At 37.8% G+C, this 15,083-nt stretch overlaps 1 protein-coding gene across 5 annotated transcripts in view; it reads right to left on the bottom strand.

Moving 5' to 3' along the window:
* Positions 1-610: 610 nt before the first annotated feature.
* The window catches only part of arvcfb (ARVCF delta catenin family member b), a 187,688-nt gene continuing 173,215 nt past the window's right edge, over positions 611-15,083 (bottom strand). For 2 of the 5 annotated variants that reach the window (XM_087796718.1, XM_087796726.1), the window contains 6 exons: positions 13,690-13,840; positions 13,378-13,570; positions 11,617-11,728; positions 9,900-9,984; positions 7,748-7,839; positions 5,740-6,108 (listed from right to left, as the gene is read on the bottom strand). In XM_087796718.1, coding sequence (XP_087652844.1) covers positions 6,007-6,108; positions 7,748-7,839; positions 9,900-9,984; positions 11,617-11,728; positions 13,378-13,570; positions 13,690-13,840 — 735 coding nt within the window. In that variant the 3' untranslated portion in view covers positions 5,740-6,006. Of the gene's footprint in view, positions 3,071-5,739; positions 6,109-7,747; positions 7,840-9,899; positions 9,985-11,616; positions 11,729-13,377; positions 13,571-13,689; positions 13,841-15,083 lie in introns of those variants that run through there. The other 3 variants (XM_087796744.1, XM_087796735.1, XM_087796753.1) reach the window with 2 other exon arrangements.

The following is a 15,083-nucleotide window of genomic DNA, read 5'->3' as shown; positions in this document are numbered from 1 at the left end:
TGTTTTCTTAAAAAGTAAAGCAAGACTCTTATCTTCTCTAATATCTCTCATGATGAAACCACACGTTTAGATACTCTTGTATTTCAAATGCTCAATATGTTTCCCTCTAGCATAAGGTCAGATACTGTTACTTCTTTCATTTTAAAGAATAATAACATTTGTTTTGGTACAGCGAATGCTTTATTGAAGAGTGAGTGTATTATTTTACATGTACAGCATACATAATCAACCAACAAGACATGTTCATTTTGTGTGTGTTGTATGCAGATATTCTTGTATTTCTTATAGACATACTGTAGGAAGGTATCTTGCTTGAGGCAGCTCCTGGAGTGCACCGGGGTCAATTCTTGTTCTCCTGGAACTCTGGTTTCCTCCCTCCGTCCAAACACATACATGTTGACAGCAGTGATAACACTTCATGAAGCTTTCAATGTCATTCTCTGCTCTATAATCTATTGCTTTGAACAATTCTATTGAAAGGTTGCATTATTTTTAACTTATGGCGCCACCTACTGACCTTTTAAAAATATTCTAATGCTTCATGAAGCTTCATCTACTAGTTAATGAATTAGTTTTACCACACACTCAAAATAAAAAAAAACACTCATCCTTCTTTCCAGGCATGATTTATTGAAAACACACCAAATGTATACTCTACAAACCAGTATTTTTCCGTTATGTTTTACAAGCGTAATATTTGTCTGTGGGTATTAGTAAAATTAACATAATACATTCGGTCACTGTGGTATCTCTTCTGCTCGCTACCATAGCATCGACAACTTTACTTCTCTAAGAAATCAAACCATATTTAACGACTCTAAGGGTTATAGTACAAGGAAGAAACCACCAACAGTCTAAACTACTCACGGGGGATGAAGGGGGCGTGAGGGGTGAACGATCGTGTTCTGTGGGCAGCGATGAGGGACGTCGGGACTATAGAAATGAGCTTTTGTGAAGAGGGACTTTTATAAAACACTTTTTGATACCATGGAAAAGGTTAAGGCACATGATAGGTACAAACACATCTGCTACCGAGTAGAACCGTTATCTTGAAAGTTTCATCCACACTGGTAGGTTGATTCCTTCTGTGTCTGTATCCTGGGCTTGTTTCGACAGTTGTATTCCGTAAATGCAAGATGATCCACGACACCAAAGATGTCACATCGATGGTCTTTGACTTCAATATTGTCCAATGAAACCACACTGAGGACACAAAGGGATGCTGGGTATTGTTAGAACCTTTTTTTTTTTTAACCTCTGGAATTAACATTTATACAGTGAAGCTTACTTGTTTTTTGTAGTTTATAGATTTTTACCACAACATACATCTTTGTAAACACTGTGTAAAATATGCAGGCTTTATAAAATCACATCACAAAGAAAAGAAAAAATCATCAATGCAGGCACATGCCATTCGCCAATGAGAGATTCCAACTCAGCGCTCTACACGTGGACCGTGAGGGAAATTGTTCTTACCCAGCAAGAGGAAAAAAAAATATGACTCTGTACCTACGCTGTTCTAAACCTCAGCTGCCCCGCCTTCAACATCGTAAAAAATATATATACTATTTTACCATACTTGTTTTTTTATACAGTGTGATTCATATTTCAGTCACATCCACTTACGCATCAGGATTCCGGTCATGAATGCTTCATAATCCAAATGACACCACGAAAAACTGGCACTTTGAAAAGATATTATATGAACATTTGTACACTTCTTAAATCATGCTCACCATTGATCTGAAAAGCCCTGTATACACTGAACGGTCGTGAGCGGTGTGACGTGGGACGCAAAAGCAAAATGAATCACTCTGATTCAAGGTTCCGACTACTTACTAACCGATACAAGCACAACATAGACCTATGCACTTGAGCTATTGATATCAAAAGTTGTATAAATGGGTGTAAAATGTGGCTATCAAATGTTTGTATTTCGGCAGGAACAAGAAGCTAGTTACATCTAAAGCGATGCCGACAGGCTCACACTGGTGACGGATGTGTTAGCGATGGGAGATCGTGCAGCGTTTGTGCTCGAGTCGAGACTTCGAGGGTGTCGCTGCAGATAGAAAACACTCCACCCATTGAATGCGTCAGACATGCATCTTCCTCAAGTTGCAGCTGCAATTCTCCGACGCAACCTCCTGTTTTCAGGAACGACGTCTCCTCATGTGTTTCTTCTCGTAAAGATACAGTAAAAAATATAAATAGGTGATCGTCGGCGGGACTCGACAGACACTTAAGTTACGTGGTTATTGGTCGTGTACAAACGTGGTGAGGCTTTATCAAATGAGGATGTGCTTCCCAAACAGCTACTTTTTTTTTTCTCCTTCATTTTCTTCTTTGACCCTAATATACATTTATAGAAAATCCGACAAAATAAAAAAAGGCTTTTAGATTTATATTTTTATAACAATAGTCTGCCTTTTTTTTCCTTTCGAAAAACATTTATAAACAAAATGTCTCATGTTCCAGAACGTTGGTTCTTTTCCTTCTGTTTTGAACTACTTTGAATATTCCTCACTTTATCACTTTCTCTTCCCCTACTTCAACTTACCATATTCTTATTTTCATCACACTTTCAAATTCAAATCAGGTGCAGCTCCTTCCAAACACAGCGGCCATGTTATCTGATTATCCATTTGTCTTCTTGATCCACTAAACACACTGAAAGTCAAACTCCGTACAAGAACCTTTGCAGACGTGAATAATAAAACCCCTTCAGATCTCACTTCCTTTCTCCATCTTTCTTCTTTCACTTTCTTCATCTGTGTCTTCAAATGTTCACATGCTGTCCAGTGGGAATGTAGATATGTCAAAGTAGCAGGTCTCTTTTTAAGTCTTTTTTTTTTTTTTTTAAACAACAAAGAAAAGCGTTTCTTTTTTTTTCCAAAGCATTAACAGTGGCTGCTGCGACCAGGTGGCTGTTAATGTATCCTTATAACTCTTGAAAATCCTTCAGTCTGTACAAAGTTCAACTCCAAACATGAGCTCTGTATGAAATGGCAGTGAGATGAGAGTTTCTCCTCTGGCTTCACACAGTCGACGTCTTCTACCATCATTTTCAAGCCTGAAATGCGAGAAGAAAAACACAGTTAGGAAAAGATTGGAAGGAAAAGAACATTCTGTTCCTATTCTGAGAGCAAGACAAAGAGCTCAAACAGTCCTTATGTTTGTTTTTCCACTTGACCTCCATTCACTGTTTCTCTAAACCTCTGATGGTGTTCAACCTTTTGAACGTTTTGTTAGATTCTTTGAAAGGTTGTGTGCTTTTGTCCAACTCTCAGCAACAGTTTTGAACATGAATCCATGAAAGAGGATGAAACGAACACAGAATGTGACTGTGATTTTAATGTGAAGAAAACAAAGAACAAACAAACCCATGAATCAAGTTGATACAGAAGAAGCCAAACTATGACATCCACGTGCTAACAAAGCTTTTGTTAACTTGGATACCAGTGAGTCGGAGCTCCAGCTATTAGAGCTAGTGCTCAAGCTTTGGCGACCAGCGTTTACACTATGGCAACTTTGGCGCAGCGTATTGACGACTGTGACTGTACTCTGAAAATGACCAACAGATACACGGATCAGACCTACAGTATGGCTATAAGTTAGCCATTGAGCTACAACAAGGATGGTTTCACTGAAAACCGAAGTACTTTGTTATGGTTAAGATAATGTTGATAGTTGTGCATGAGTTATGCTAACTGGGGCTCAAGTTAAAACAAAAGGGTCTTCATTTATGGCAAATTGGTTTTAAGCTGGTGACAACCAGGTACTTGACAACACAATACAGTAAGTCATTTAGTAAGTCATTTATATTTACAGTATATATATATATTATTTCCAGACCAAGGTCCCAAAGCGCTTAAACAATCAAAATAATACTCAATAAAATATATACTTAAAAGGTCAAGATAACACCGAGAATAACACAGGACACAGTGATAGCCGCACACTAGATATTGTTTTGTTACGGGTGACAAAACAACTTCCTGCCGTCTCTCAAGAGCCACTCTAAAAAGTACTTGACCTACTGGTAAGAAAATGATGTAACGTTGGAACCGCTTTTGTCTCTGGGAGCCTCAGTAGCTGCTCTGTGAGCATTTCTTCGTATTGTTGATGTAATACTCTATACTGTAAAATCTTGGTTCACATTTTGATACAACAGGTGTCGCCTGAAACGCGTTGCTAGAAACACTTCAAAGCCTGTTGCCCTAAACATGCAGCATCCCCCCCTCCTATGCTGTACCGCAACATGTAAACACCTACACACTGACTATAAATGTAGATGAGATGTGACACATACATTGTGTTTATTGTGAACTCACAGTTGCACTTATGCCATTTATAATAACTCAAGTTATGGTAACGAAGACTCTTTCTTTGGTATTTTTTCTTCAAATATTTTTGAAAAATCGCTTTTTAAATCAAAGTACTTGACGATGTGATCGGCATACAGTGAATATTTGGCAGACAACACGAAGATGGACAATCACAAATAGAACAAATAAATGACTTTTACTTACCTTCAGATTCTAGATATAAAAGTTTCAATATCTACTACAACTCAAAAGAATCACAGACTACTAGCTATACTGCAGCTGATATGAAAGCAAGGTGACACATCTAAGAAGTGAAGGTTGTGGAGGACAGACGATGAAAGAGAAAACACTAGCATGCTCCTTGAAGAAAGTTGGTCTGTGAGAAGAACCAGGTCAACTCCTGCACACATCAGTCAGTGGAATCTTCTCGTACATTATTTACAGTCAAATATCCCAGGTTTATCTGATTCAATCCTTTAAATCATCATTACAATTGTGCTTCAATATTTTAGCCATAAATAACAAGCACCTATATTTAGCGGGCCTTAGAGTACAAATGTTTTAAACCTACACACAGATTTATTTATACACCTTTTTATTATCCTGCTCATCATCCCTAATGAATTATTTATCTGTGTGTGTCACAATGATCGCACCACGGCAGCAGAGAGGTCTCTTTCCTCTGCCTCCTTGCTGCTTTTCATTTAGAGATAAGTGAATCCCTTCGGTGGATCCTTGTGGAGCAGACAAGAGCTTCTCCTTCATCATGTGTCACCAATTTGCCGTGAGCTAGCTCCGGAGAACCTGCTGTAGTTCTATAGTAAACACAGACCAAAGGGTGTCTGCGTACTGCTGTCAGTCACTTTCAATCCTCAGTAAATATGTCAACTTGAAGATTTGACCAACAGTTTAAAATAAACTGTTATTAACCAACCAGAGTTTAGTTTCATATGCTTCAATTTAGAGGTTCTTTATTTGAGTTTAAGCCCAAATATGCAGTTTGTTCATCAATCTGACACTCAAGTCAGACAGTAACCAATCCCCCAAACTTTGGCACAGACTAAACGACAGACTAAATCTTGATGCCAATTGATTGACCTTGTAAGGCTGAAAAATATGTCCCTGACTTTTGATAAGATTTGCACTTTGCAGACTCATAATTATTCCACACATGAAAAGTTTTTTTTTAGTCGATTTCTGGTTATGATGAGTTGAAACAGTCTCTCAGTACCTTATATGAAAATACTGTCTAGCTACCTGATCCAGCTTTCCATCTCCAGAAAGGACATATTTTCGACTTTAAGATAGAAACGTTACAGTTTCCGGTCAATTGAAATGTCATTTAACCAATAATGCTCTGAATCATTCACACAGAGCAAATATATTTTGGCATTCTTGCAGCCCAAACCAATGGAAAACTAGCTAACCTAGTCACAAGGTATGAACCCATTACTGGTGTGACTGTAGTACTATTAAAATGAAGATGAGATTTAAAAATGGTCCAAATAATTGTATAAGATTCTTATTATTATTTTGGAGCACACATAGAGTCTGTGCAGGAGATAATATTTGGGACACGACTGTTGTGGACGCAGGCAGACGTGGTGAGGATGGAGTGGAACAGAAACAGACGGGATGAGTACCAGGCTGGAGTTGAATATTCAGACCTACCATGCATGCATTAGACCCAGGAGTCAACAGGCTGGGGCTTAACATCGCAAGCGTCCACCAGACTGACCGCAGGCCTGTTACTTCTGATATAGTGTTTCCTATTTGTGTCATTCTGTGACCAAGGGAGGTTAAAAGAAAACACACACACACACAACAACAAAAAAAGATCAATACATGTAACAATTAGACTTGCGCACACATGCACTGACACCAGCGAAGCCGTGTTAGTTCCCTGAACAGAAGAGGAATTATCACGACACAGCAGAACATGCCAAAGAGAGCGGGAGAGAGTCGTTTGAACATTCAGACCTGCAGGAACAGAGAGAGCAGTACACTCGCATGACGACACTCCAGTTAACTACACACTGATCAATTGTTGCACCAGGTTAGTTCGTGATTGTTCTAAATCATCTAAAACATTAAAAAAAAGGTCAAATAATTGTTTGTTCATGTTTATTCAATGTGTATGAATAATTCAATATTTTAATAAAAACAAATCAATTGTCATAATGAGAAAATATTGATGCACTGAGCTGCAATCATTTTTGTCACAATACTGTATCTGTAACATGCCGTGCTCAGGAATAGCTCTGAAAAAATGTGGCTTTTGAATCATACCATTTCAATATATTGTGTATGCAATTAAATCATATGTTTTTTTGTTTTTTTTTTAATTAACATGCAAGTGTTCAAAGTGTTTGTTCATTTTTGTGTTGCAAATAAGCTTACGGACACTAGATGGCAGCAGTCATTCCGTAATTTGCAGTTTAAGGCACAATGAAATCACGCAGGATCCTGGCGTTGACTGAGGATGAGAGGATACAGCTTTTAAAGCTAATGTTTGCACATATTTTAATGTGGACTATACATTTTGCAATTTTAGAGTTAAGTACTGGGGCAAAACTATAAATACGTTGTTGTACAGTATCCCAATATATTGTATTATTGCTTCTGTATCGTGATACGTATCGTAGGGACGGATTGTTGCCAATACACACACCCCTAGGACAGGGGGTTAAAAAAAAATAGAATGTTTAGTGACCATTATTTACTAATGCAGCAGATAAACAGGAAGTCCATGTTTGAAACTATTTTGAAACTAGTCTCATCCGACGATTTCCTAAAGACTGTGAACAACAATGCGGTCTAACTTTGATACATCATTTGTAATTGAATAATGAAATGTGACTCCGTCTGTGACAGACGTGTAGGAGTCAAGCGTGACCTCGGCGATGACTCGAGAGACAAAGTGCCGAACTGAGTTGAATGACTTTCCGAGGCTTTCATGTGACGTGTGCCTGCGGGAAGGAACTCCATTCATCTGCTGTTGATCTCTGATCAAAAATCAAGCACTTGAAAGTCGTCGAAAACACCCTCCGATGCCGCTTTGACTCCAGATCGCGTCCTGCTGGCTGATAAACAAACTCGGGCTGCCCTGTGAAGTCGGCGTAATCAGCAGGCGACCACTCGACTCGATGAGCGTCTTTATCACGACGACTTTTGTTGATGATTCTTTTAATCAGACGCGGATTAATTAGTTCTTGAGAGCCAGAAGCGTCCGAGCCATTAGCTGGTGTCTCACAGATCAGAGGCAGAACAAAAGCTCAGAGGTGCCGCAGACCACATTAACAGACAAGCCTCTTTAGACGCTCAATAAGATAAGGACCGTCTAATGAGGACCACCGTGTGGCTTCACATCATTATTCCATCTTGTGTGCCATCATCCCACAAAAACTAAAAACGTTCTGTACCTTTAATGGCTCCCGTTCTGTCAGGTCCATGGAGCCGTCAGGAGTCTTGTATTTGCAGTCTCTGTCTCTCTGCTCAATGGTGGAGTAACCGTCTAATGAGGAGAGAACACATCGTCAGCTGAAGTCACTGCTCAAGACTGTACGTTTATTCTTCAGTCAATACATTAACAAGGGCTGTCAAGAGAAGGAGGAGGTTGTTAATATTGATGTGTGTTTGCTGAGGGAGACCAAGAGGCAGAAGTGAGGCAGTGAAGGTGCTCAAAGCTGAAAAAAAGGTGAAAGAACAAAGAAATGTTTGAAGAAGGAAGAAGAAACCATCTCACACATATAAAAAACAGCTACGGATTGTGTTATCCCAGGGTCAAGTTGACCCGAAGGCCTGAAAACAAATGCGTTTGAGGTATCAAACCCCTCCACCTTGACCTAAAGACAACACAAGGGATACAACAAACACATTTGATTTCGGGCCTTCGGGTCATCTTGACCCAGAGACAACACAAAGGTTAAGTTCGAACACACATACCTAACTATAAACTATAATGACTTTTCGAGAAACTATTGTAACAAAATGTGCTTGAAACTTTCTTATTTGGTTCTTTGGATTTTTTTTTTTAAATAATTTCCTGAAACATTTTTTTTATAACAGTAGGATTTATGTCTGAATTTAATTGATGTATAACACAAGTTGTATTAATCAATAATAAATGATCCTTCAGGCCATTTATAACATTTGAGGCCATAATGTGTTAACTTTAATTTAGAATAGAAAAATAAGAATAAGAAGATTATTGGGTTTTTAATGGTTTTGATCAGATTAAATGAGAGATGATGAGATTTATTTATACATTTTAAAATGTTAATTTTAAAGTCATCCCTCATTTGTTTAGTCTGGAGTGTCCCTCAATTTTAACTCTGACCTCAATTTTAATTGAAGACATTTAACACTTTGGAGAAAAATTCCAGATTAGTTTTCAAACGACCTTGCTTACCAGAGAAGTTAATAGGATTCTGTTTTCGACTTTAATTAATTAATAGTATAAATACAGTATATATATATTTATGTTTGACTTAATTCCATTAACTATAGGATCATTATAAATACATCTGTTTGTTTTGTTACATTCTATTGTGTTCAGTCCAATTCGATTTTTTAATGCATTCAATTGAATCCAAATCTCTGTCTGAATCATGTCCTACCAAGGTAGATTGCAAAACATTTAGAAGACAAATAGAAGCTGTTTTCTTGATTTTTAATATGTTTTTTCAGCCCAATAGTTAGGTAACAAAATAACTATTGATTTTGTTAGCAACTAAGATTGTAATTTAAAAACAGAAGTTCCTTAAAATGAGGCTGAGGACATACAATAATATTTTATACAAATATTATTTGATCAAAAGGAAGATTTGACGACCCTCCCTAAGCCTCTCAGCAGTATATTTAGATTGAGTCAAGATGATTTTTATGGGTCAAAAGGTAAATTAAAAACCTGCTTTAATGTCGATCACTATGCCACGAGCATCCACCCATTTTGATGTTTCCCTTCTTCAAACATCTGAAAGACGTTTCAATCAAAGAGCCTCTCGTCTGATCTGAGTTCACTGTGGATGTTCCTGGCGAGGCTTTGAAGAACTGTCCGGTCACAGGAGCAGGTTTAGAGGTGAGGTCAGTCTTTAAAGCCTGGGGTTGATAACATGGCTGCTCGCTCAAACTCGAAGGATCAACTAACCAGACACTTGTGACCCGGTGCCTGGAAGCCTATCAGACCAAACTCATCGATAGAGCACTGTTACGTGGAGCCAGTTCACTTTAAGAAATGTATTTTCACATTCAAACTTGACGTGTGGTAACCTTGGAATCTTAGTGCAGTGGTGCCGAAACCCTGGGCTGAAACCTAGAACTGGAACTGGTCTGAGTGGCATTTGATGTTGTATCGATTAATACTGTCTGCTTCAGTGTTTTCTTTTTAAACCAGATAGTCTAAAGGTAACATTCTTTCTAAAAGCTTATGATAGAAATTATTGTTTCATATCTTATTAATCCCTTTGTGATAGCAGAGACTTTTTAAAACTTCCCTGACACCAATGTTCTGTTTTTAGTGTCACTTTTACATTACTGAGGCCAAGACAGAAAACCCAGAGACGCTGCACTGACCGAGGTTCTTCTCCATCAGGGGCAGAGTCGTGTCATCATAGCCAGGCTTGCCATTCTTGGTTGCTTTGGGTGTCATCGCTGTCGGCTGTGGGATAAAGAAACACAACGTCAACAGACTGCTTATCATAGAAAATGTCTTGAAGCGAAGATGTATCATTCGTCATCTTGATGGCAGTTAGTGTTGTGTTGATGAAGCTTCATGATTTTACAGTAACTATTCTATTCAAATTCAAATCAGTTCTAAACTGAGGGCGCCTTCATGAAGCTTCATCGGTGTATCATAACTAAACCAGTGAAAGGTTTTTTCATTTTTAAAAAGTGTCAGATGTTATCTATATTTATACAGGTTTTCCACAAAAAGGTTTTATTCAGAAGTAAAGATCAAGTTGTAAAATGAAACTTCAAGGTCTGTCTTAATTAAATTCATGGATTTAGGAAAGGTTTGCAGTTCAGATACATCAGCTTATTAAACTGTCTGACCTGCATCGACATTTGCATTTAGTTTGTTTTGTTTTTGTTTTCTGCTGAGTTGGGCTGAAAACATCAAATCCCCAGAGAGTTGTCCTTGTTTGTGACTTGGAAAGATAAACATTGGCTGCAGGTAATCAGAACATTTTGTTTTAATACTAAATTATAGTGATTATATAGAGAAGAAAAACATCACAACACAATTTATACCAGAAGTTGACTCATTTTCAGACAAATATCTTCTATGGTTAGCTGTGTTCTCATTTTTAAAGCTCAGCTGGTATAAACAGCATGTGAAGATTAAATGCAATAGATCATAGAGTGACCTCTAGTGGACTCTAAAAAGCATGAAGCTTCATCAACACAGCTCATGGGACGTCTCAACCAGGTTGATAGTAGTTGCATAGTAAGTCTGTAAATCCCTGCTTTTCTCTGAGTCCCAAAAAATGTACCTTTAGACAACCACAAGTTGTAAGATGGATTAAACTTCAATAAATGCCAATTATTGTCAAAGCCTCCTATTTCTTTTATAGGTATCATAAATCATAATAAACGTATTGCTTATGATTTAGTTTTTGAAACTTAATTATTTAGCAAATATAGACTTTTTGTTTTCAGGCTTTAACATTTTTGTTCAAGCCATTGACGTAATTAAGTTCCAAATACACAAATAGACATTATTATTTATTTCATTCATATCACAAAGATACAGTATTAAAGAAAAAAAACATTATAAATATAAAAATAATATTCTTTACACCAATAACTTCCAAATATAAATAAAGATGTTTGTTTTTTTAATGAAAACCATTAGGTTTGAGATCAGCACTATACCACAGTTAAAGGCAAATGTTTACATAAGGTATAGTTCCAAAGGAATTTTACTGCACTGTTTAACCCTTGTGTTATCTCAGGGTCAAGGTGACCCGAAGTCCTGAAAGAAATGTGTTTTGTGGTATCACAACCATGGATACCTCAAAACACATTTGGGTTATCCAGTTATCCAGAGATAACTAAACTTGAAAAATGATGGATCAGTATGATCACATACTGTAAGCAGCTTTGTTTATGACGTGAATGGCTCGTTGAAGCAGGGAAGTGGGCAGTAAAAAATAAATTGCAACAGTTTCATAAGACATCTTATAAGATTTAATTACGACAACTTATTAAACCAGCATTAACTTCGACGGACCGAGGTGAAAATTTAATTTCCAGGTTTCAAATACACAACCAATGCAGGAATCAGTACCTGGAAGTGGCTTTTGTTCCAGCCGTCCTTCATGAGGGCGTTCCTCAGATCCTTGTAGCTCCACACCGTCTGCAGCACATGCGACGCCGCCTTGGTCTCGCGGCCCGATTGGCTGAGAAGAGTCCAAATAAACCAGGATAATTAATGAGGGTAATTAACATCAAAGAACTCCAAGACAACGGCGACGGTGCCTGCTAGCGATCCGTCTTGATAACCACTCTTGCTTCAGCAAACTGCTCTGCAGGGACGCAGACGTGTCGCGAGCGGACGCTGATGTTTATGGACGTGGGGGGTCCATGCACCAGGACCAGACTTTTGCAAGTGTTTTTTTCTGTTCCTGAAGACGTGGATCTAACTCTGCCTTCACGTGGAGAGTGAACTTGAGATCCACACACTTGTAATTTTGCCGCCGCTTCAGACGACGACGTCCTCCAGCAAAACGCTGCTAATGAAGACGGCGTGTGCGCAGACGTGTCTCGACGGTGAAGCCGCTACAGTCGGCCATCAGAGACACGTTCACACATCCGGCGTGAATACTAATGCGACGCTTCGTGATGCAAATTAACAGTCAAGGGCACACGGGGGCTGCTAGACCCAGACGCCGTGGATGATATCACACTCACGTGAGAAGATTTGCTGCCGTGTAGAACAAGAGGATGGGATTCATTTTAAAATAGCTATAATTTATGACCTAAAGAACAACACAAGTCATTGATAATGAAAAGAAAGCTCTCCAGCTAAAGTGCCTCCTTAACTATCAAATTGGTTTAAGAAACAGGCTATTTTAGCGTAGCACAAAAAGGAAGCTAATTATTTCAGGAACACATTGACATATAGAAATAACAAATATAACATCTTATTTATATTAAAGCGTGGTGTTTTTAAACAAGGTCATTTTATGATAAATAAAAGGTTGGGTGATATTCAAGCTAGATTGAGTCAAGAGGTGATGCTAACAGCTAGCAGATGCTATCCGCGAGCATCAATAATGAATAATGTTGCATTAGCCACGAGCTAATCCTGACAGTACATTCAGAGTGAGATCATCTGCACTTATAGTTGAATGGAAATAAGTTTCTAAAGTTCAATTTGTGTATGTTTCATTTAAAACTGAATGTGCTAGTATATTGGGAAAGACACCTGCTCCATGTTTTTAGAAGTCATTTTACACACCTTAAACTGTGATGAACTTAAATCTGAAACAGGTTCTTGAGAAAATGTAGTTTAAAAAGTCATTAATTCTTTCGATACGTCATATAAAGTTGTAAAACGGAAGATATTTAACATTTTGGTTGGAAAAAATCTTTAAATGACTTTGTTTAACAGAGAAAAATAATTATGATATGATATTAACTTGTACAATGTTTGATAACATTTTTTTTTATATTTATATATACAAACATCTCATGTATAGTATATTAAACAGATAAGAGCTGCACCTGTTTACGTAACATTCAGTTATATTGTGCTCATTGTCAATGAGAAATGTATGAAATAATAATAATGATAATCCCAATGTCACACCTTGCCTTGAGTTACTGCTAAAGAATAGTGATGGGTTGATAAAGCTTCATGAAACAATTATTTTAAGTGTCCACTAGAGGGCACTCTCTGTTCTATACTGTATTGTTCTCACCAACTAACTTCAAATAATTTTTAAACCCTGTTTCTTGAAGCTTTATCAGTCCATAACTAGAAAACCACATTCCACAGTAAAAGAAGAGCTGATAAAGAAGTATTTATTCTTATTATTGTTATTACCTGGTCCTGTTGATGGCAACCAGCTTCTCTATGGCCTGGGCCTGGATGAGGGAACGAGCGTTTTCGGAACTCTCTGTTACGATCTCGTGGATGGTGTTGAGGATGGCCACCACCGTGTCCTCCTCCAGGTTCTTGGCCGGCCGCTGCTGCCCACTGGGCAAGTTACTGACCAGGTCTCTCATGGCATAACTCCCTGGAGACACACAGTTCAAACATTGAGTTGCAGTAGTTCAAACAAATATTACTTATTCTTACTTATCTTAACTTTAGTAGATTAAGTAGTTCAATACTAATACTAGTTAATACTATTACCGATCAGGTCCTTGTTGCGGCGGTCGATGGAGAGGTTGCGCAGCGCGATGGCGACGGCTCGGACCACCTTGTCGGAGTCAGAGCGCAGCAGCTCCACCAGGATGGGAAGACCCTTCTCCTTCCGCACCGTGGCTCGGATGTAGTTGGACCACTGGAGGAGGCAGACGTGGAAACATAAGAAACATCAAGAAGAAATATTTGCTGTTCATCATTATATTTCCTCAACACCTCATATCTCACAACTGAGCTGTCTGAGGTCCTTTGTCTTCCTTTAACCCAGAAGTGTGTTTCTCTTTCAATTAAAAATTATTAAAAAACAAGAGTTCCACATTTCAGAACCCCGGAGACGCACTTAAAAAACGGCGGGAGACACGTTCACCACTAGATGGCAGTAGTGAGCTGCTGACTTTTTACGGGGAAACGTGAAAACAAATCTTATCGTTTGTATTATTTTGTAACGTTGTAAGTAAAGCAAACTTAAATAATATTCTGCAACACCTCAAAATATAAAAAAATATGTCATCATAGCTCACAGTGAAACAATATGACACAAAAGAATAGGAATAACTAAAAGTTATATATTTTTAAATGTCTTTAACGTGTGCTAAAATGACACAATCCCAATGTTACAGCTCAAAATTAATTAATTATATTATTATTAAACTGATCCTAAATGTAGAAACATTTGGCGGTTTTTGTCAATCCTAACAAAAAGTGCTATATAAATACAAATTACTTACTTACTTACTTATATTTATATAAAACCAGGAAATTATCACAGACCGTTAATCGTTAATATTTTAATCACTTTATTTTGATCCTATCATGGTACGTTTTCTATATTACTACATTTGTGAGTTATATAAGGAAAGTCAATTATTATTTTTTAAGTTGGTTTGGAAGTTGTGTAGGTAAGTGCTACGTGAAAATGAAAGTGTTTCTTATACATATTTCACTGTCATCTAAAATTGGAATCTGGACATTAACTGGAGATAAGCTCCCGTCGATTTTCGCAAGCGGCAGGAATAGAAAAATGAGTTGTTTTCTTTGCTAATACTTCTCTAACTCTGAAGTAAAATCATTTCCTTGAAGATTAAATTCTCCATCAAGGTGCAGCTATAAATCCTGTTAATCAATCATGAGAGATTTACTGTTTCTTTTCAACAGACGAGTAAGAATGAGCGCTGTTGACAATTATTGAGAGGAAAATATTTAAGAGTGGGAGTTCTCAGTTTGTCTCAGCAGATTTTGACGCTTGCCAAACTCTAATTCCTCACAGCGGCTAGTTTTTGTTTGTGCTGAGAGTCGCATCTTTGCACGGAAGAAGACTTTATGTTTGTCCAGAACATCTTCTAAACCACACAGACGTCACTCACACGTTTAAGAATGTTCAA

The sequence above is a fragment of the Callionymus lyra genome, chromosome 1 (assembly GCF_982586985.1).
Source record: "Callionymus lyra chromosome 1, fCalLyr1.hap1.1, whole genome shotgun sequence".
Lineage (NCBI taxonomy): Eukaryota > Metazoa > Chordata > Actinopteri > Syngnathiformes > Callionymidae > Callionymus > Callionymus lyra.
Note: the sequence above shows the minus strand (reverse complement) of the source record. Positions and strands in the feature narration are given on the sequence as shown.